General features: G+C 39.2%; 1 protein-coding gene across 2 annotated transcripts; it reads right to left on the bottom strand.

The window, feature by feature from the left end:
- Positions 1 to 1,304: 1,304 nt before the first annotated feature.
- On the bottom strand, positions 1,305 to 24,119 carry rbm42 (RNA binding motif protein 42). 2 transcript variants are annotated; one of them, XM_044359169.1, is made up of 13 exons: positions 24,101 to 24,119; positions 20,277 to 20,367; positions 19,171 to 19,227; positions 16,405 to 16,549; positions 16,054 to 16,123; positions 12,782 to 12,853; positions 11,906 to 12,060; positions 11,615 to 11,785; positions 10,564 to 10,698; positions 8,190 to 8,307; positions 3,440 to 3,537; positions 1,947 to 2,043; positions 1,305 to 1,576 (listed from the first exon to the last, which is right to left on the bottom strand). In XM_044359169.1, exons 1-13 carry the CDS (start codon positions 24,102 to 24,104, stop codon positions 1,464 to 1,466), a joined length of 1,326 nt encoding a protein of 441 aa, XP_044215104.1. In that variant the 5' UTR covers positions 24,105 to 24,119; the 3' UTR covers positions 1,305 to 1,463. The 2 variants fall into 2 exon arrangements, with proteins under 2 accessions (XP_044215104.1, XP_044215105.1); XM_044359170.1 differs by lacking the exon at positions 24,101 to 24,119 and having other exon boundaries at positions 19,980 to 20,285.
- Positions 24,120 to 24,153: the final 34 nt, after the last annotated feature.

Below are 24,153 nucleotides of genomic sequence, written 5' to 3'. Positions count from 1 at the left end.
TTTTGAAAAATTTGAAAAATGCCAGTCTAAGAAGGAACCAGTTAGAGGTCACAAGCCAAAAAGCTGATACAAATTAAATTGACTTGAATGGACTTTGACCTTTCAACATTGACCTGAGGCACTACAGAAAAAGCGACAGTGGACCAGTTCCGATAAGAACTGATTGGAATAAGTACTGCTACAGTATTACGAGGTATTATGATTTTGCAGGCTTCCAGGAGTGGATTCAGTGTCTTGACCTGGATGAGGAAGATGAGGAGGAGGAAACTTCAAACCTGTAAAAAAAACACTTCTAAAAGGTTCTGAGTGAAAATTAAACAGAGCCGAATAGAATAGAGGTATGTTTGTTTGTACTGAATAAAGTTGAAAAAACATATCATTTTCTATTTGCAGGCAACATCTCAACATAGGTTTTTGATGATTCTTGCTTTGATGGTGTGCGTAATTGTTGATCTGAATAAATAAAGTAAATCTAGTAATCAAGTAGAGTTAGTAATTATAGTAATCTGTTTAAGATCTAGTCAACTCATATTTTTCATAGACGTGTTTGTATCTTGATTATTGTGAAATGTTTGTGATTGATAGTTGATGAAAGTGAAGATGTAGATGCACTCTGATGGTCTGTAAATCTACTGATTAATTGGTAATTGGTATTGATCTTATGATCAATAAAAGGGGATTCTTATGGAATTTTCCATCCTAAGGGGTTACAAATTGGGTTACATTGGGTCAAACCTGGGCCTTGAGGTCACACTGTAAATCTTAGGCAGGAGGGAGGCATTCTCTCCTCTCCTCGAGACTCCAGCTATCTGTGATGTTTTGGGCAGAGCAGAAACTTCTCTGATAAAGGGTAAATCAGCATTGCCATGGTTACCGAGGTCGGAGGAGGCTTTCCTAGACAACACAGATAGGTGGAATGTGAAACCAGAATGTGCTGACAGTGACCTGAAGTTCCATGCAACATGACCTGAACTGACACGGCTAAAATGCAATTCCTTGTTTAGAAACTAGTGAACCAATTAGACTAATTTTTCATATTGTAGTTTGATCTGCTTGGGTTAAAGACTAACGGTCAGACCTTCAGGGGGGAGAACGGAAAGAGACAGCATCAGAGTTGCAGATGACTTCAATGTTCGCTATTTCAGTTCTCCTTGGCCAAGTACTTCAATAAACATTTTCAGCTTTAAGACATCAAAGGCTTGTGTGCGCTTTTCTCCACTCAAAATATCCACAACAATAACCTATGTGGAAAAAAAACCAAAACAAATCCAGTAAAATGAACAGTAACCATATCTTAGAACAACTTAGAAATATGTTTGTTTTATTTGAGAAAGGAAAAAAAAGTTAACACCTATACATCTTAGTGAATCTCCTGACTGGACAGAACAAATTAAGTCATTATACTTTCACACTTGCTGTCTGTCCACTGGGGAGCATAACACAGTCACACATACACACACACACTATCTGAGACCCAGTTTCTTCTTCTCTTTCTGTTTCTTGCGAACAACGTCTATGTTACGGTCCTTCCACATGCTCTTCCTCAGTTTGATGGGACGACTGCCAACATATTTACCTGGACAAGCACAGAGTGAAAGGGATACACAGAGTCTGCAGTTATTAATCAGAGTGACAGGATTGTGCTGCTGTCTACACTGTTTTGTTTTGGTTTTTTTTTTTTTTTTTTTTTTTTTTACATCAAATGTACACCCTGTCAAAGACATGAATATAAGAACAAAGGATGGATGGATATCTACAGACTGGCAGAACCAAAGGCTATTAGTTAAAATTGGAAGTGACCAATTTGATTTCTACATCAAGGACCCTCCTATTATAAAATGTAACAAATACCACCATCAAAATGACCCCTTAGCAAATACAACTCATGTAAATGTTGAAAAAGCAGCCAGGTGAAAAAGGTTGTGTGTGTCTTTAAAGAGACTGACCGTTCATCTCTCTCATGGCTCTGACGTAATCATTTGGATCTTTGAAGCTGACGAAGCCATAGCCCTTTGTCTTTCCTGTACGTTTGTCTCTCACCACCTGATGATAACAATTCATGTGATGATTTCATTTGTCCAAAACACACAACTGTGAACCAGTAAGATAAGATGCATTGCTCACTGATCATTTAACAGGTACTCAAAGTCCATTTGCTAAGCGGACCTGGAGTTCAGATTTGTTTTTGTCAAACCTCCATGACATGTGTATGATGGGATATGTCCTTGGATGATGTCAAATTGTCATGACAGAACTCTTAAGCAGTGTCCACTGTGTATTGAAAGGGACATTCATTATGAATTCAATAAATATTTAATTATTGTTCATGTTAGTTTTTATGAATGCAAAAAAGTATTTTCACTGAACCAGGAAGCCTTTTTCTACCGTCCCTTGAAAAGGTTTGACATAGTTAAATCACTCCTCTGTTAACACATTAAGCATTACCCAAATACTGCTGTGTGCTGTCACATGGTTGTAGATATTTGATTTTAATTCATTTTGCTTCTGGTAATGTTAATTTTGTCAGCTTTTTTTTTTTTTTTATTTATTTAGTCTTAGTCAAATGTGTCAAATGTCCTTAGTTCTTACCATATTTAGTCAACCTCATCCTGTATTTTTTAGTTAAGTTTTAGTCAACTAAAAGTCTGGGCATTTTAGTCTCATCCTAGTCGAGGAAAATTGTAACTATTTTTGTATAGTTTTAGTCGATGCAAACTTGACATTTAAATTTTTTTGTCATTTTAGTCAAACTTATTTTACAAGATCTGATAAAAAATACAGGTTGAATGCTTAAGAATGCAGCTTTACAGAAAGTGGCCTGGTCTGATGGTATCAATTTAAGGAATGCATCAAGACATGGAACATGTTCTGATTTGTATATTTATTTTGAACCAACATGATTCAACAACTGGGGCCCAATACTCTCTTTAAAACTATTACCTGAACGCCTCCAGTGCAGACAGAGCGTGTACAATTTTTATTTTTTAAACTACATTTTAGCCTTGTCTTTTTCATCAACAATGTTGCATGTTGATATAGTCAGAATTAGTGTTGTACACCTGCTGATGTAACGGGGGACTATATTAGTTAACATATTTAGTCATAGTTTTCATTAACAAAATTGACATTAGCTTCTGGGCTAATTACATAACTGGGTTATTATATAATTGTATTGCCTATGGCATTTATTGATGTACTATAAAATAATTTACCTGAACTCTTATCCATTATTGTGAGATACAGAATGTCTGAGATTAGCCAGGATTATATGGAAACCCAGAAGCAGAAAATGTCATTAATGAGCAATGTCACATGTTCTCAATCCCCACTAGGGGTTGCCAAAGCTTCACAGAGGGTTGCGAGGCCAGAATTCATTTCTATGGAGAAAACAAGTAAATTCCATTATTTTTAAAATTTAATTTTTAAACTTTTAACCAACCTTGGCTTTGAGGAAAGATGGGTATCTGCTGAAGGCTCTGGCAAGTATGTCATCATTGACCTCATTACCAAGATCACCGCAGAATATACGGAAATCATCTGCAACACAGAGAGAAAATAGGATTTACACAAACATGAAAAGAACAGTGTCAAACAGTCAGACTATGTTACCTTCATCCTTACCTTCAGAGAATACCAACAGTGTGCAAAGCTGTCATCAAGGCAAAAGGCGGCTACTTTTAAGGAATCTAAACATATTTTGGTTTGTTTACACTTTTTTGTTTACCACATGATTCCGTGTGTTATTTCACAATTTTGATTATGTCTTCAGTATTGTTCTAGATGTAGAAAATAGTAAAAATAAAGAAAACCCCTTATTGAGAAGGTGTGTCCATACTTTTCACTGGTACTGTATGTGTGCCTACCACAGGTTAACTATGCTTTTGGCCACGTGACAACCTCACAGCCCACTGCACATCTTGGTGTGACGTCAACTTACAAGACATTGACACAAGCCTTACGTCCAACCATTTCATTTACATTAATGGCAGCTGCTACCACTATGCAACAGTCTGTTTCACCACCAGCTACCTCTAGTTAAGAGCAGCCAACAGTCCTTCCAGCACCTGGAGCTCTTAGTTATTCAGCAACCCAGCCAGCCGCTTTTGTGCCTCAGTCAGCCTACTGACCTCCGTCTACTGCTTCTATAAATCCAGTGCCTCAGTTGTCCACAGTATCTACTCCTCAGTCCATATCCTTGTTCTCAGCACCTGGATCCTCAATGTACACACAAACTGCACCTGCTCCACCAATGTACTTTCAAGCTCCCTGAGGGATAATATCATCCACACTAGGGCTGTCACTTTTCAAACTGCAATAACCTGTTCGAATTCATAATTTACAGTCTATAAGCGCCACAGAGTTGTGATCCAGCAGCACAAAATTCAGTATCAGCTTGACCTATTGCATGACCTATCTTCCTTACTCTTCAACAATAATATATTCTAGGACTCACCTGCTAGCTTGCCACCCTAGTGAGGCAGCAGAGGTACCGGACGAGTGGAGCAGTGTCAACTATACAATCTTGTCTGACTGCCTACTATTCGCCACACTCAGCTTCAGAAGGACCCTAGCCAGAAGTTCGTAAAAATGCCATCACTCATAAAATAGCAAGATCTATATGATATGCAAGGATATGCGGTCCATTGGTATTGTTCATTCTTATGATGAACTGGAGCTACGGTGTAAAATTCCAAGTCGCACCACAATCTCAAGTTATTTAGTAGTATGACATCACATGGGAAAACAAAGATTATATTGAAGGATAAGACACTCTCTCTTATTGTGTGCGACAGTCACAGCTCACTGTATTTCCGACTTAATATGTTCTGTGTACTATGGAGATGAGAGGAAGCCATACAGCTGTCCATATTGCAGAAAGCATGGCAACACGCTGGATGAATTTGATATTTCCAGTTGTAGCCGTCACCACAGACAATGCCCTGAACTATGTACCCTTTTTGGCCTACACGCTAAACCTGGCCGTGTGTAAGGGGCTTGAGGTGTAAGCCATTGATAGGGCCCTTTCCAGACTAAAGCAAACTGCAGCTCATTTTGGAAGGTCTCCATCAGACAGCTGGTTAGATTTAAAAAAGGAAAGACTAATAAACGACTGCGTCACCAGATGGAATACCACCTATTATATTATATTATTAAATATTAAACCCAAGCCTATAAATTACAACATGTATTTGACAACTAAAATACTGATATCTCGAATTATCAAGATTAGAAAGATCAATATTAGGGATTTTAAAAAGCCAAATAGCATGTGATGTAGGGCTAAATTTATTTTTACAGCCAGGATGATGGCAAATTTGAAAATGCGCTACAGTGAAGACAGCAGCGAATGAAAGCTTTTCAATAAAGCAGCCTTCCTGACCTTCCAATGCTCTCACTTAGTCCATATTTCATCTGAACAGAGAAAACTAATCAGTGAGAGCTTATCATAAGAGATAAAGGAAAACAAGAAAGATTCCCGCTATGACTGTACATATACACAATAGGAAGAAAAGACAGCTGCCCTAGGTGCGATGGGAAACTAGTTAGGGGACGAACGAATCGAGTGACTTCTCAAACAGGGATGCAATTCAGGAGATGCAAGCTTACATGAAAGAAACCCCTCTCTGTGCAGACAGAAACCCACTGCTTTGGTGGAGAAATACAAGGTACAACAGATAACCACATTTCTCAATGCTGACCTGTAAATACCTATGTGTACTGGAAACCTCTGTGCGCTCTGAGCGGCTGTTCTCATCAAAAAGAGAGCTGCACTTGTTCCTGATGGAGATGATAGACTTGTGTTTCTTTCTTTTTTTGAAAAAAATATAGTTTGGTGCATTTTTAGGCCTTTATTATAGTGGCAGTAGAGAGTAGACAGGAAACAAGGGGGAGAGAGACTAGGAGGTGACATGTGACAAAGGTCCACTGCCTGTATCAAACTGTTGACGTTGCAGTTATGTGGCATGCATCTTAACCACTGGGTTTTCCAAAACTATTGGAAAACTCTACTGTTGTCTGTGATTTGACATGTGATGCGTTACTACAGCTGTTAAAATAAGTTAGCATTCGATATGTTGCTGATAAATGAATACCATTGCAGGAAGAATGTGATGTTAGACTGGTATTGTTTAAAGGCTTGCAATTGCAAAAGAATGGTCACCTTATGGACAAAAGCTAGTTAGTAAAATAATGTTGCCATTTATGTTGTGAGTTAAATATAGCATGTATTACACATTAAATGTTATTGAATGCAAGCGTTCAGTTTTTTCACATCATGCTATATGGGTTGCAGTTCGGTCGAATTAATTCACATTACCTGGCAAATATTGCATTACCACAGCCAGGATCTCAGCTAGTTAATCCCAATGCAGTTCAGCCAGCTCACCAACTACATCTCCAAGCGTAGCACCACAGCTAGGATATTAGTCCACTCCAATCACAGTCAGTAAGTAAGTTTATCAGCCCATTTATAGTACACCAATCCAGCCAACATATCAGCTTTCTCAAGTGCCAACATAAAAACCAACACCAGTTCATCAGCTAAGTTATCAATCAGCTCCAGTGCCATAGCCTTCTCAGTCCCCCAGTATGGGCTGGGGATGACACCAACTATAACACCAAGGCTACCACCTCCTCTCCCACAACCTGTCCCAGTTCCTGAGCTTCCTAAACTAGAGCATGACAGCTGGGTGGCAGCCACACCCTGAACTCTCAGAACATATCTATAAGTATTCTCACGGAGTTCTCATGGAGCAGTTCATATTGAACAAAGTACGGTTGATAGCACATGCATATCGACGCTATCCACAGCCACACACCATGGCAATGCAGTCCCTGCAGTGAGAGTAATAGGTTGCACAGAGCAAAATAGCCACAATCTTAAACACCCCAGACATGAAGCCTGGTGATTCTAAAGCATTGCAGACCTGCTTGTGGGAATGCTAACAGCACTCGAAGGTCCAAATGTGATGGAGATAATGTCTACTAAACATGTGGACAGGCAAGTAAGTTTCCTAGGTACTCAAGGGACAATTTTGTAGAGCACATGGCCAATTTCAAATGAACAGCCTCAACTCTTACAACTTTGCTGAGTAGTTGAAGGTCAAAGCAAAGGCCAGAGATTTTCATCAAAAGATGGCCCAACGCCATCAGAAAGAAAAGTGGGCCGCTCCAACGAAAGAGAGTATATCTGCTCCGAAATCAAAGACTGAGTCGGTAGTCTATTATGGCACTGGCAAACCAAAGGATAACAAAAATTTCACGTGAGGCCAGTCAGTCAGTTGTCAGAGAGAAGAAATCCAAATGTCTCTGTTTATTCTGTTAAAGTGTGGAACATTATCTCTCCCAGTGACCCAACATTGCAACATGAGATGTGTCTGTACAAGCTGCATCACAGAGAAATGCACACTGAAAAAAGCCTGTAATTAATGCCAGGCAATACACCTTAAAGTTCTTCATGCCCATTGCTAAGGCAGGTTCAGTGGTTTGTCTCATCAACACATAGATGATGTTGCCTCTAGCTACCACCCATGCTAGCACCTGTAGTAAAAGCTGAAACTAGCTGCCCTTGCCCTGCGACTGAATGCCCACTGTTGGTTCAACTCATTCCGGTCTCAGTTACATTAAAACAGTAATTTACATATTTGCCCTAAAACACAACAAAACAAAACTTAAATCTCATTTGCATTGTTTGTAGCATTTTTAAGACCCTTGGATGATGGATTTAATTACTTACTGGTCATTTATATTTATAACTAAATATAACTATAAAGTATTGTACTCCACTAGCACATTAATAGATCTGACAACATTTGTAATTTGGGGAACAAGGTATAAAGATGAGCACAAATTTCTTTCCTTTAAACACAGCAATGCTAATATACATGAAACATCAGTCACATTAATCAAGAAAGTTAGCTGCATTCAACCTCATCCACCTGACTCATTTTCAGCTAGTATGTAAGCTTTAAGAGCCATTAGAGGTGGAAACATGTCAATATCTCAAACATATAGCAACAAGAATGACATGCTTTACTTAGCATAGACAGCTAAAGCTACTGGCCACACAGTACATGAAGTTTCTGAGGGAATTCTGCACAAGTGCAGCATTTACCATTTCCAAAAAGCATATAATAGTTTATCTTACACAATCTTTATCTGTATTAAGGGTGAGAGGAAGCAGTTTGTACCTGTGTCCCACTCCAACAGACTGGGGTCTTCCCAGCTGGTCCCTGCTGCAGTACGGATACACTTCTTCACTTTCTCCACCTTTGCTTTCTTTTTGTCCTCTGTAGCACTTTCCACAGGCTGGAACACACACACATACATGTCATAGGATAGGACCTACATATTCTTGGAGGTGAAAAGTAATAATAATTTTATTTATTTTTATTTATATTTATTATTTATTGTATTGTGCTGACAAGAAAAAGACACTGTTCATAGAAAAGTCATTAAATAATTTTTCAGTGTATTAAGACTTCAGTTAGTTATAGTGTGTCAAGTTTCAAATTCAGCAACAATTGGCAATTTAACAGAGTAAAAACTTAGATCACACCATTTGCAGCAGAGCTATGGAAACAAAATAGGGTGATAAGTACTGTAGCTATGTATCACCATATCTGAGCATGTGAAAACATATTGTATTATACATTCAAAGTTTTTTTTAAATCTGTAAGGAGATATATAGGCCTAGCTGTAAACAAATGTAAAAAGATTTGCACATATCATTTCCAATGTGTGAGTGCATAAAGAAGATTTGCACAAAAGTTGTGTGCAAGTTTACACATCAAAGGTTTGCAGTAACACATCAGATTTGCAGTTACACATCTGTTAATGGGTGAAAAAAGTTCACACAGAATTAATTTGTATGTGTAAATCCCAAGTTTAAAGCTATGACTCATATCCATGATTCCATGGTAAATGGTAAATAGACTGTACTTGTATAGTGCCTTTCTAGTCTTTCGACCACTCAAAGCGCTCTTTACACTACGAGTCACATTCACACACATTCATACGCTGAATGGGTACAGGGGCTTCCATGCAAGGTCCCAACCTGCCCGTCAGAGGAATCTAATCATTCACACACATTCACACACTGATTGAATAGCCATCAGGAGCAATTTGGGGTTCAGTATCTTGCCCAAGGACACTTCAACATAAAGACAGGAGGAATCGAACCGATGGGTGTTTTAACCAGCTTAGTAACGGTATGGTGGTTTGGCAGAGATCTGCTGGAAAAAGTGCTTACATTAGCTAATCCATTGCGAAGGACATTGCTTGAAGTCAACCTACGGATGACATCCAAGAAGGAAACCATTGCTCACAAAATGGCTCAAAACATCAAGATTAAACTTTGCCAAAGAACATGAAGTCAGATGAAACCGAAACAAATTTGTTTGGATCAGATGGGTCCAGCATGTTTGACGTGGACCTGGCCAGGACTATCATAGTGCCTGCATAGTGCCGACCGTGAAATACAGATGTGGCAGTGACTGCATGAGTGCAAAAGGTGTAGGGGAGATGGCAAACACACTGCAAAAATCACACAAGAGTTTTCAAAGAACAAAAAAGTCAAAACTATGACCTGGCCAAGTATGTTCCCTGATGTGCCCCTCCAGCAAAGAGCAACTGAACAGAATCATCTGTAAAGAATGGCAGAACATCTCTCCACAGATTTGTGCAAGACTAGTATCATCCATACCCACGAGGATCAAATCTGTCATCAAAAATAAAGGTGGGCATACACTAGTGGGTGGAGTCTCACTAATGAAGCGTGTGTTGACTTTTGTTGCAGTTTGTTCTTAAATGTGGACCTTTCATTATAGTTTAATTAGTAAAATATTCTTTTTTTTTACTTAATTGGCTTAATTCTTCCTGGGTTTTGCCTAAAAACAAATTAGAGTGTATTAAATGGACAGGATTTGTAATTACTTAACATTTTAGTAATACTGACCGGGGGTGTACTCAGTTTTTATTATTGTATGTATGTATACTGTATGAATCGGGGAAAAAAATCAGTTAAATGAATTCAATATAAATACAATAAAGCAGCTATAATTGATATTTTTCATAAATACATATAAAATGTGTTGCCCATTGCTTGTGGTAATGAACCTACAAAATGACTCTGCTCTTACACTCTTCTCTATCCCTTGCGCTCCAGTTGATGGTGGCTGCTGTATTTGCCCAGATTTGTTTGTTGAGATCACTTCTTTTTCTGTTTTATGGTGGCTGGTAAACTACGAAGTGACTCACTACCATCACTTACTGCTATGGAGTGTGTCATTGTTTTTGCTTTTACATTGGAACCTTTGTTTACACCAGAAGGTGTAAACCACTGCTTGGGAACAGAGATACAAATGTACTGTCAGATGGCACATCTGGAAAAATGGTTGTAAACTTTACTTTAGAAAAAGTAGGATTTAGCCGCCAAAATGAGAGTAAGGGTCGGTTTGGTACATTATTTTTGTTGCTTAGAAATCTAACTTTCTTTTTTTATGAGAAAAAAGTTACATAGTTTCTCTTTAATAGCAGAAAGCAGACTGCTGGTTTTAAATGTACCTCAGTGTGGGGGGGCTCATGCTCAGGCATGCTGGGTCCAATGACGGCACTGCTGTCTTCACTCTCCTTCTTGTCCAGTAGACCTGCTGCCATCACTGCTGCCTGCTGCTCTGCAACCCGTGCTGCCAGTTCCTCCTGAGGGATCCACATCAGACACACTCAGACAATGATGCTTCAACAGCACCATGCCTTCATACATACATTCAGTAACACACACTGACCTACCACTCCCACATTACTAATACATAACAGAGTTAGCATAAAAGTCTTTTTTTTTCTTTTAGTGTGTTTAGTGTTTATTTCTAAAGCACATTACTTTTACAAACATAATACAACATAAAAGTAGCCCTTAAATAAAAGTAGCTCCTTGATGGAACAAAACATCTTACTGTGTTATATACCCATTGCATTACTTGCCCATTGTTGTTTTGCTTTTTTTTGTAGAAACAAAACCCATTTAGTTCATTTTCACGTCACGTTCATCAAATAAAAATCATGTTATCAGTAGTCGGACAACGGACGCTACAATTATAAACTGAAAGTGTCTGCTCAGTAACCATCTGCAACAGCAGCAGAGTCTCAGCTCAGCTTAGCTGAGTGAGACGTCAGCCCTCCCTCCTGCTCTCTGCTGTAAACACACATAGCGAACAGCTGCTCTCACTTCTCAGCTCTTGTTCTAAGGCAGAAACAAGCAAGACATGGGAACTTGGCATGGGTCTTGAGGAGTTGTTGCATGTATTCACTGACAAATAGCCTAAACTGTACAAACACTGCACTGTTCACAGCTGCTAACTTCATATTCTCTGCTCCGGTCGCTGCAGCCTCACCATCACACACACACACTCTCTCTCAACTGCACACTTGCTACACACTGAGCTATTCCTTGAAGGAGCTATGCTACTTGTAAAGCAAGTTGGGCCCCTGGCACTTTTGTGCTCAGGCCCAAATTAACTGAACAAACAGATAAGCACACAGCCAGCACTCAGAGCAGAATACTTGTAGCAGCTCACCTAGACATTATTTTGTAAGATATCAGTGATAGTGCAAATACCATTCTGGCTTGTCTCTGAGCTCTGACATCATTTCTTTTATGTCCAACAGGGGCAGGGGGAGCAGAGTACACTGTTGGTGCTGCCTGGATGATTGATGGTGTTGGTTTGACGGTAGGCGAGGCTCCCTGTCTTGTGGTCGAGGCTGACACCATTGAGACCATATCACTGACCTGAGTGAGACACACCAACCAACACAGAGACAAGTTCTGAACAAGGTAAAAAATCAATGCAGTGGCTCACCACCTCTAGGTGAATGTTGTGCCAACATGGTTTGATTCCTTGACTCTGACCTGAGGTCCAGCAGCCATGTGCTGGATAGGCTGAGATGCACCTTGAGGTGTCTGGCCGTGTAGTGAAGGAGGGAGCATCATGGGAGGAGGTGGAGGAGGCCGAGGCAGAGGAGGTGCTATTGGAGGACCACGCATTATCTGCAGCCTCTGACCACCTATCAACACAGTGTACACAGTGTTAAGATATTCACACATACAGTACATGAACCCCATTTTGTGAATGAAGGCAGAGATTCAAGCAGGTAGAGCAGATAAGAGTAAATTCATCTTACAAATTGAGTCATAATAAACCCAAAAATTGAGAAGTCAATTTCCATGAAAATATTATTTCCATGTAGGGCTGGGACCAATTATAGACTTGCTGATTATCAGCAACTGAAAATCCACTGAACATTGCACACGTGCACACATTGTGCATTTAATCAGGTTTTGGGCAGAAGCATGAAAATAATACAACAATAAGCCCTTATTATCCTAGGCGTCTCAGGTTTGCCAATAGGGGTCTTTTAACTGTTAAAACTACAGTAACTGTGATCAAGCTGTTTTTACTGGATCCTCAGCTCTAGCACAGCCTTCTACTAAGCATGAGTCAGCAAACAGTGTCTGTTCTTAACTGTTAGTCTTTTGTTACTGTAACTTGGATTTTTGTATGGCTAATTTTGTATTCGTTATTTTTGATTATGCATTTACTTCTTGTTTATTTTTGTAATGGTTTTCAGCTTTCTTCCAGCTTCCAGATTTACAGCATTTGTCTGTTTTAATGCTGCTTATATGATATCCTATCCCAAAGTAGGGAAAAGTGCTTGCTTGAAAAGTGCTCTATAAATTAGCAATTATTTTTATTACCATGACATTACTGTCTAGTGTTAACCTTACCGGGTCTCTGCAGAATATGGGGGACGAAGGCTGGTCTCATCATGGGAGGAGGGGGAGGACGTAATGGAGGGACTAGGACAGACATAAGTAACATAGTAACTGTGAATGAAACATCTGAGGGTAAAGAAGGGGGTGGGTGTATATAAAGATCACAGTAATACATTTGTTTAAAATCTTTAGCAAATGTTTAGAATTCATATGACTCACTTCTAGCCAACGTTTCTAGCATTTCTAACACCACAACACACTGAGACCTGGTTTAGTTGGGAAGGGAGACTGCTGTTCCATTATTATTAACTATCATTTTTTACAAACTCCAATAGGTTAGGACTCAGACTGACAGATTAACACAAACTGTCAGGCACATGTATGATTCCATAGTTCAACTTGACCGTTAACCATTGGTACATCAATGTGATGTATTTTTTTGCATTTCTCCCACGACTGCGGCTGGTGTATATCATTAGCAAAGGTAGCACAACATGAACCCCTTTGCTTTTAGCAAAGCAATAATCACTTGTTTGCAGTGGTGACCAGAGTGATTGGCAAATCACGTGAGCCAGCGATCAAACCAAAGATGCCCATGGGAAGGACTTTGTTTACCATGTAGCATTTCACTGTTTACTGAGCAACTGTGAAGATGAAATAGACTCATTGCGGCCGTGATGACCTTTCCAGAGTTGTGCAACCCTGCCATAGGGGAGTACAAAGATGTAAATCGTTGTTGTCGTAATTTCTGGTAAGTATTTTTACTTGTGCTACAATCAGATATGTCATACAATTGGCCTTGTAGTGACACACCCACACCTCCACAGTAGTGCCACATTGTCAAATTTGGTCTGAATGCAGCCTTAAGGTCAGAGGATCAAGTTCACATTTTCTAAAATTATTGTAATGAAGCCTCTAGCTCAGCACTTTGTATAGTATTAGTGGCAGCAGGATTGGCTGACCATGAGGATGCATGTCTACATAGTGTTTGAAGGAAGAGAGAATCTGTAAATTTAAAGGGGTACTGCACACTTAAATGTGTTTTTTGAACTGTAAACTAAATTATATGACTGTAATGAAATGCATTAATTCTGGTGTTAATATTGACATTGACACCAAATTTATTTTTAAAAAAAGGCATTTCATGGGTTGAAAATGGTTCAACCTGTCATCTGCTTTTTAAAATCAGCCCAGAAAAGGCAGGGCCAGTGCTGACAGAGTTGACCGTTTGGTAGCTCTCTACGTCATGGAATTTATATGAATGGTAACTCCCACGTTCCCCAGCCCCCACACTTGAGTGTTAGTCTGTGAAACCATCCATGCTCATTTTCAAATATATGCTGATTAAGATTTTTAGCTAACAGCAGCTTACAGGAGCACTGACCTGCTGGAGGAAATCTCTCCGTCTGTTAACTTGCCTGCTGTCTGTTCCTGCAGTTATCAGCTGGTAAAATCTTGTTTTAAAATGGTGCAGTCTGCTGCAGAGCAGCAGTGTAGCTCCTGAAGCTAAGACTTCATGTGAAAGTACTTCATGTGAAAATAACCCAAGTTAAACACAGATTGGTTTCTTAAAAAATGACTTCTGGCTTGTTTAAATGTTGTTGCACTGTTTGGCTTGCTCTCATTATTATTAGGGCCTGACCACCGAACAGTGGAAATGCCCTGTTGTATTTGAACCAATTATAAGCAAAGGGCTTATAATTGCTTATTGTAACCTTAATAAGCAAAGGGCTCCCCCCCTCAGCCCCTTGCACACTTTATAGCATTTTTTCAACATTATGCAGTGGGTAGAGTTACGATCAGACCTAAAGGGTGAAATTACACTTTAAGAAATGGGAGAGTGAGGAGGCACACAGCCTGTAGATTGTATTGCAGTCAATGAGAGCGTGACAGCATTCTCCCTATCTATTCAAGGTAGAGTCAGAGATTCTAACCAATCAATCAATTTTTATTTAAATAGCGCCAAATTACAACAAAAGTCATCTCAGGGCACTTTTCACATAGAGCAGGTCAAGACCGTACTCTTTAATCTACAGAGACCCAACAATTCCCCCATGAGCAAGCAATCCAATACACTTTTTGTCAAATTCAGCGAATATCTCCTAACAGTCCATTAGCTGTCTATTGTGTGTGCGCTGAAAAAAAATCTGGTGCCCATACACAGCCCTGGCTCTGCATAACAGGCCTGTAAAACACAGTTACTTGGAGCAAGCCACACAACACTATTCCAGCCAGTCAGCAGGGGGCGTCGATGCTGCAGCTGACAGACAGCTGCTTTTGTAGACAGAGACACTGAACACAGGTCGAGTGAGAAGAGGAGAGGCCACAGAGAGGCGGACAGTGTGGTTGAACTGCTGTGCTCACATGAGACAATTTTTTTCCCCCCCGCTCATGATAAAATGTGAGAGGGACATAACTACAGCTGAAGCATCTCTCTGGATTCTGCCATATTTCTCTTTTGGTCATTGCCTTGGCAATGTGCATCCATGAATTTGGGGGGCAGAGCCTCTGTGACTCTACCTTTAAGGTTTAGATCTCAAAGACTTTAATGGCTACTGGATATGTTTACATTTTGAGATAGAGGAAGCTTATGGCAAAATTTTAAAAAGGTATGATATGTGCATGGAGAGTTAAAACTGTGGGACTGAAAAAGGTTTAGTTTTTTTTTCCTGGTCCAAAAAATTAAAATAAAATCACTGCTCTACCCTCTGCCTGATGACATGACACAGTGATGAAGTCTGAAAGCAGCGGTGAAAGTCCTTACTTTGGACTTAAATTACTCCAGAAGTACAAAAGGTATCACAACACAGACTACAACTTTTAAAGTGTCATGAACATTTTTAAGTTTGAACAGGGTCTGTAGGCAAATGTACTGTATGTCTGAGCAGGTGAATTTCAAAGTTACAAATACTCCAACTGAGTTGGATCATTCCTCCCATAGACTGCTATTAAAAAATATGATTTCATTTTCAAAAAATGTGATTTCAAAATCACTGGAATATAAGGAGAAGAGTTCCAAAAAAACGCACAGAAGACAGAAAAAGAAGAAGTATATATAAGTATAATAAAGAGTGAGGAGAACTATAATGTGAGTTCAGAAATCACACAATAATGAAAGCAAAAAACACTGTTGGTGCTGGGGTCCTAACAATAATAATACCACATCATGAGTCGACAGTATCATTACACCTCTAAATTTAAATGATAACAGAGTATTTACTACATATTACAGAATATTACAGCCAAACCCTCATCAGTGTATGTGTGTGAGAGTTTATGTTCACCTGGTCCTACAAAGGCTGGAGGTGGAGGACCAACAAAACTTGCAGCTCTGGCTTCTAATGTTTGCTGGACCTGAGAGAGAAGAAGAGAGAGACAGCATGAAAAAGATAGATAACACAAAGAGCAAGAGAGCTAGAAGACAGAGTAAATAATGTACATAAAGAATGGGGGAAAAAAACATCTCTTTCAGTAGCTATATTTTTGTATATCGTATTACTATTTGGCCACAGCTGCCAAATTAGATCACCTTTAACTAATAGATATATCCACATTTGTTTTATTACATTCATGACTCTACAGTGAGCAGTGGGGATAATACATTACTATCCAGATACTACTAGAACAGTACAAACCTGTCTGTAGGTGTTGGTGCCTATAATTGGTCGCACCACTGGAAGCGCTGGGACAGCGGGGACAGCCAGAGCTACAGGTACTGCTTCCATGAGAGGTGGGCTTCCTGATACCGGTACTGGACCACCGAGAACCTCCTGCTCAAAACTACAGCAAGAGCAAGAGGTGTAGAGTCAGATGGACATTTATACTGGGGGTTGGAACATGTACAGTTTCCTTTACTAGTCGATTCCCCTCTGGGGTTTTTTACCCTGGAGACAACAACAATTTCAAAAATGCATAAAATTAATAAAACAAAGGGAAAAGGAGAAGTGAAAAGCAGTAGAAATAAGAAAAGTTGAGCATTGCTTCCATGAGGGAATGAATAGAGAATGGTGAAGTCAGGCATTTCACAGACTGTTGTTTTTGTCTTTTATCTTTGTGTTCACACCGAACCTGGAAATGTGTCATGTTGTGCAGACTTTTACTTCTTGTGATCAGCTAGCGCCTACATTTTTGCAAATATAGTACAGAACATAGATATTTGGACAATTTAGACACATTTTTTGTTCTTCAGGCTCTGTGCTTCAGTACATTCCATTGTAAATAAAGTAGCAAATACAGTGTTTCTAACAGAATGAGATTCTGTGGGGGGGGTACAGTGTGGGGGATATACAAATGTAATTGGACAGATCCACGAGGTCAAACAATATCATATTTAATATTTAGTGGAAAATCCTTTGCAGTCAATGACTAGCTCTCTAGTGATGCTCTCCCAGGCTTTCACTGCAGACACCTTCAGCTCTTGCTTGTTGTGGGGTTTCTTTCCCTTTAGTCTGATCTTCAGCAAGTGGAATGCAGCTCAACGGGATTGAGATCAGGTGATTGACTAGACCAGTCGAGGATATTCCAACTCTTCACCCTGAAAAGCTCTTTGGTTGCTTTAGCCGTATGTTCAGGATGGTTGTCCTGCTAAATGATGAAATGTACTCCAATGAGTTTGCTGTATTTGTCTGAATGTGAGCACATAGAATAGTCCTGTACACCTCTAAATTCATCCTGTTGCTTCTGTCAGCAATGAAATCATCAATAAATGCCAGTGTGCCAGTTCCCCTGGCAGCCATATACGCTTAAGCCATAACAGAACCACCACCATGTCTAACAGATGAGGTGCTGTGCTTTGGGTCATGAGTTGTTCCTTTTTTTCCTCCACTTTTCGCTTTCCATCATTTTGATAGAGCCTGATTTTTGTTTCATCAGTCCATAGAGAGATCTTATTATTATTGAAGAGTCAGTTCACCCAAATTCAAAAAACATTCTCTCACTTACTGCTAGCTTAAGCATAGAGCCACAAGAAAAAAAAAGTGTAACTGTTCAAATACTTACAATCAGACTGTATGTAAGCTCTGAAAGAAAATGAGACTTTCTTCTAGAGCAGTTTGTGAATGTTTGTTAAAGCATTAAGGGCTACTGATTTACTGTATAACAAGCTGACTATTCTACATTATAGTATTGATGAAATATGTATTGTATTTTACCTATTTGGGTGAAAGGTTTTAATTCATAAATCAGATTCTAGACCAGCAAGTTAATAACTTAACCTGCATCTGATAAGTTAAGCTTTAGAGCGCTTACAATTTTTCACCACAGAAACACTGCACTACTGCTGCAACACAAAGCTGAGCTTGTTGAAAGCTATCCATCCACCCAATCTCAGCTGACATTGGGTGAGAGGCAGGGTACACCCTGGACAGATCACAAGTCAATCACAGGGCTAATATATACAGTATAGAGACAGAAAACTCTCAGTACTGAGACAGACAACCATTCACACTCACATTCACACCTATGGTGAGTCACCAATTAACCTAATTTGCATGTTTTTGGTCTGTGGGAGGAAGCTGTAGTACCCAGAGAGAACCCAAGCAGGCACAGGGAGAACATACAAACTCCACACAGAAAGGCCCCAGCCAGCTGGTGGGTTTGAACCCAGAACCGTCTTGCTGTGAGGCGACAGTGCACCACTGTGCTGGCTGAAACCTAGTTAATTCTAAATCTAACATTACACCATAGATGGTGTTCTTAAATCTGATATCTGTGGTGGATGTAAGAAATATAATGCAGGCTGTGTGAACCTATCAGGACTGAGACTTTTGACTTGTGTTTACTATGGCCAGCAACAGCAACCAGAGGTTAAGAGTTAGAACAGGACAGGAAATGGACGAAACAAGAAAAAAGGGGGGTCTCATAAGGTCAACAGTGAATCCAGACCAACTGCAGAAAATACCACAGTGGTACAGACTGAAACACACATTTGACTTTATCAAAATAGTTGCCAATTACCTTTCTGTTGATTGTCAACAATGTCTTATTTCAGCATTAATTCTGTGACATCCAAATGATTTTATTCTTATTGAAGAGTCAGTTCACCCAAATTCAAAACACATTCTCTCACTTGCTGCTAGTAGAATCAGGTCAGATGTTTTGGTAATAGGTGCTGAGGGTTTGAGATATACGTGTCTCAAAGCTGGGCCATTACCCAAATACAATGATAGAGCTGAATGGATTTAGTTTGTGCTGCTCAAACCACTGAAAAATTACATATAAAAAGTTCAACAACAATTTTTCTCAAGAAAAACGGTTGGTTGGCATAATGTAACCCACCCAGAGTTTTCATAGAGACTGTTTCTTAAAGGCAAACTATCTGCACGGCTAGGTAGCACTTGGTTTAAGTTGGAAACTTTTTCTTGATGATTTGGGTGAAAACCCGTTAAAACAGTTGTACTTACAGAGCCATCTCAGCCTCCATCTCTTTCAGACGGTTCTCTCCTGACTTGAGTGCCATGCTGTGCGACAAAAGCATTGATCAAAACCAGCCAAACAACGTCTCAGTCTATCTACAGAACAATACAACAATTGAATAGTGAGACACATACGGTAAATCTTAACTTCATACTTTATAGTAAAAGACTCCCCTACAGTCATTTAGCCTTAAGATGATATACACCGCAGCATTTAACTTCCTTAAGTGATTTAGACTGTGAATAACATTATTGGTTGTCTACACTGGGATTTCTGGCCCGTGGGATGGTTCCCAATGCAGAGAAGCGGCTGTATGCTGTTCTTTAATAGATGTGGGACGGTTAACCTGGCGTAAATTTACCAAACCAACCAATTAGTCCTCATCCTTGAAGTCTTTGTAAACGTTGTAAAGAGAAAAAAAAGCTGTAAAGACAAAAATTACAGCTTGAAAACACATCTGATAAAATATAAACATCACCGCTGTATCGTTTGTCTGCTTGTTTTCGAACGACACGAATTAGACGTCGTACTAAACTCACTCCGACAAGCCACAGAAAGGGGAGATTTGTGCTTTACTGGAAGTGTTTTCAGACAATATGTGTTACTAACTTTCTTTTGACTCACTTGAAAGAAAAAAATCAAGGCTGAGGATTAGTTAACTTGTTGGTTTTACAAGTGTAGACAGTCAGACAGTCCCGAGCGGGGCCGTAGGATTTCTAACGCACTGCGAAACATGTTTATTTACCTAACGTTATTTGCATGACCACGATATAACGTTATCAATTAATACACTTACCTTAATCCGTATTTTTGAAAACGTCGAAATTAATCATTAACTTCTGTTCACTACGGTTACCCAATACGCTAGGCTTTTAACAAGCATTAAGTGGCATTAGCTAACACATCAGAAGCTAGCTAGCTAACGTTATTAGTTAGTTGCTCTACTGTACCAGCTAAGATAACAGTAACGTTGACGCTAGAGCTATAGAATTCACGTATTAATTTCTACGCTACTGTTGATTAGCAAGTTAACTATTAAGAATAAGCATATGTAAATAGTGAACATTAGCTACTGTATGGTATAAGGACGTACTTCATTGATGAAAAGGTTCTTCCTTTAGCATCCAGATTGTAGCACGTTTCCGTCTTCTTCCTTGTTGGCAAACCGGCATTACTGCCACCTACTGGAATGGAAATTGAATAGTAGATTGACAGTAAAAATAATTCATTCTCACCGCTAAACTCGTTTCTTTGAGGTAGTTTATCAAAATGACGATATATTATCGATCATACTTTCCAAATAAGATTGTGAAATCTAGTGTTAAGGTGTGTATGCTTCATTGACGATGATCGTTTCCTCTGCTCCTCTTCATAAACACTAACACACTAGCACGTTGAACAGGGGGGTGTTCTATCAAGCTGGCTAACTTAATAGCCTGATTTATTTCGATAAGCCTCGCTAATTTAAGTGAGTTCCGTTCTATCACGGTGGCTTATATGAGTCCAAGCTCAGTAACCATGGTAACTTAGTCAGCAGAACTAGCCTGCTCCGTGGCAGGCTTACAGTCCAGCTTAACTCAGCTGCATGTCAAAGAATGTCCGACGGACGGAAACAGACTCTCAAAAGACGGTTCCATCAAGTGTCTTTTCGCACTCACAACCCTTTTATTTAAAAGCTTAGCATTTATAATTTTAGAAATAAAAGTGTGCCAGCATTATTTTGAAGTTACGTATTCATTCATTCACTCATTTTGTTCAAGCTGTGAAGACAAAAAGAAAATTAAATAAAGTCCAAACCATGTCCTTCTGCTGTGTTTAAATGTATACAGTGGTAACTGCTTATAGTGATCACAGTTACAGTGATCAGCTATTTAGACAGTCAGAATCATTCATAAACAAAATTTACACTGTTTAAATAAGTCGCCTATAGAAATCAAGCAGTCCACTTACAGTATTCATTTTGGGTCTTCATACATGACAACATATGGAAAAACATTTTAAACCACGTAAATCTTTTTTTTTTTTTACTTTACTACCATGATAAGCGACTGCTGCTGCGTGGACACTGAAATCATGACAGAGACAGAGAGTCATTTCCTCTCAATGACAAACGTAGTCTCTCCAAAACCTATGACAATAAAGGAGGGGGTTTAATTAAATTTCATCGCTTCAAAAATGTGCACGCTGCGTTTGAAACAGCTTTACTGTATTTTGAAACAGTCATTAAAATTACGTAACTTTATATTCATGTAGGCTAATAAATATACAAATGTCAATTAGATGGCATTCTGCATGACAAATAAAGAAAAAGAAAAGGTTATAATAATCATGTGCTTAGTGATATTTGACCCAGACAAACGTGATCATTATAAGTGGCTTCCACTGTACTTATATCCTTCTCCAGTTTCCAGTTAATTTTTAACTTTCAGTGATGCTTGTAAATGGACATCCTGTGAAAGAGAAAATGTGTCAAAGAGCATGATAATGTTGGAAAGTTCTCTTAAGTTGCCTACACCATAATTTTAAATATACATCTGATATTATCTAGCCCAGTGATAACATAACCACAGTCACTGATCTGAATGCTCATTTATTAACAAATAAAGATAAAACCATGAGCGGGAACAAGCGCTGCTTGAACCATCATCCTTCTAGTAATAAGTTCGTTCCTTTAGGTTATCACTGCCCACCTACATAGATACATTTAATCTGTCATCAATTTTGTGCCAAGTCATCTCCTTCACCTTGTTAATTGTAGCAGTTTTGCCCTTTTTGGTGAAAACTCCTTCATATTCTTCATATAGTTTCATCAGCAGGTTTATTCTACTGCTGAGAAGAAAACCGCTCTTGTTTTCTTTTCATTTTGCGACATAGTATCATCTTTTCGACAATCGACTGTTCTGGGCCACTTATGTACTCCATGCACGCGCAAACTTCAAGGTTATTCCAGTCACACAACATTAGTTGGATGTAATGAATGAATGAAAAGGAGAAATGCAGAGGAGGAAAATAAAACTGAAACTAAGGGCGTCTGTGTCCACAGTAAATCATTTATTGACTACTTGATGGTTATGTGCGTTAAAACCTGACTGCCGTGAAATAATCAGAATATAACGTTTTATTTCTCTCATTCAGAAGTTTTGTTCTCACTACTGCTTGCTCTCCTTGCTCACCACCGCCAAGCTGCCTCTCTCTCTCGCTCGCTCGCCCGTGCTCAACTGGCTTGCGCTATTGCTCTCTTTTTCGGCTGGAGAGAAAACAGTTTTGGTAGCTGGGTCCTAATTTGACGCTCCACAAATCGAAACAAGGTCGGAGTAGGCGCGTCAAGGCAGTTTGACGCGCGTCATGACACTTCTAGTGCGTGTTCGGCCATTAAAAACAATAGGTGTACTTCAAAACGCGCGCGTCAGACGCCTCCAGTACGTTCAGGCCTTGTTACTCCGAATTCTGCTGGCTGCCACACCCACATTCTCCCAGATACTTTTACGTACACAAGAATATAACAATAACTCAGTACCACACCAGCATGAATACACTTAAGGTAGATTAGGTAGGGGCTGTCACATTCCCAAACTAAATTTAAATTCCTTTTTAGTGCACAAACTTTTATTTAGTTGTATATTTTATCATGTATGAATAAAGGTTACTCTTCATTATAAAAATTGTGATCATTTAAACCAATAGATCATAAGGATTTTTTCAATAACCTACATGTTCTCATCTAAAATCATAATTATATCAACATTATTTCACTATAAATTTATAGACACTGTCGGCTCTTACACTGACAGTGTCTATGATTTTACACTCTGATTCCATCACTGAGGCACAGAATAACATGAGGTGACTTTGTGATGATATTGGAAATAAAAACTAAACCCTCTGTTGACTTTTATTAGAAAAATAATCCACACACTGTGATTAGCTCCATGATTATAAATGCAACATTTGAGTCAGATAGACCTCATCAGACATTAACTGCCTTTCCTCTCCTCCACTTTGGTATCAAAACAGTTTGACATCACTTTAACTTTGTCATGTGCATCCAGAATAGTTTATCATCTGACAAAAAGCAAAAAATATACTAGACATATATAATCATTCACACACTTATTTTAAGTGTTAGTGTTATTTCTCACGTTTCTACATCTTCTGTTGTAGTTATGTGACTTTATTCTTTCCACCTCAATGAATATCACTGTCCTATAGTTAATTCCTGCATCACTATTTCATCTCATTTCATATGAAATACTTCATTCATGGTTCTGACCATGTTGCTCGTAATTAACAACCCCGCCTCTTTCACATGACCGCACTCGTAGCTGGATAGGAAAGCAGCTTGATAGCCAGCCTCATGATACCGGTTATCGAGGATGGACAATGTTAGGTGAAGCCGGCTAACACAAAGAGAGCCAGACTAACTGCTTCGTGGTGCAGGGCAGGCCTCGGGTGTATTGTTATCACTGATGTTCGGTAAAGGTGCCTTATAATGGTTGGGCCATAACTGAAGCTTCTGAGGCAAATCTTCACCGTCTGCTCTCTCTCCATCCTGCCATACATACAACATACAATAGATAACCATTTCTATAACCATACCTAAAACTGAACTCACAAACATAAACTCTCGTCACTTCGAAAGGAAAAATGGGCAGCTATACTCCCTCTCGGAAAATCGTCTCTCAACCGAGATAAGAACGAAAATAAAAGTTTTTGTATGAAAAATACAAAACAAAACACACAGAGATGTGTTGTTTAGCGAAATTTTGAGAAGTGTTTGAAGTGTTTTTGAAGTGAGGTCCAGGTGGACCTTTATTGAACGTGGAAAGGACGACACCCTGTGACCGTCCGCTCACAGCCGTTTTTAAACCAAAATCAGACTAGACCAAATATTCATTATATGGAGAAAATGACACTTACACATGCATATCTGTATTCCAAATAAGTGCACACGTCTGCTAAAAAGCAATATG

Source organism: Thunnus albacares, chromosome 8 (genome assembly GCF_914725855.1).
Source record: "Thunnus albacares chromosome 8, fThuAlb1.1, whole genome shotgun sequence".
NCBI lineage: Eukaryota > Metazoa > Chordata > Actinopteri > Scombriformes > Scombridae > Thunnus > Thunnus albacares.
Note: the sequence above shows the minus strand (reverse complement) of the source record. Positions and strands in the feature narration are given on the sequence as shown.

Excerpts from the sequence above, each read along its gene's own strand:
- rbm42 (XM_044359169.1), bottom strand. Across the intron at positions 12,854-16,053 it reads TCCAGCCTTTGTAGGACCAG|TCCCTCCATTACGTCCTCCC; the intron begins GTGAACATAAAC and ends TGTCTGTCCTAG. Across the intron at positions 1,577-1,946 it reads AGCCATGAGAGAGATGAACG|GTAAATATGTTGGCAGTCGT; the intron begins GTCAGTCTCTTT and ends GTGCTTGTCCAG.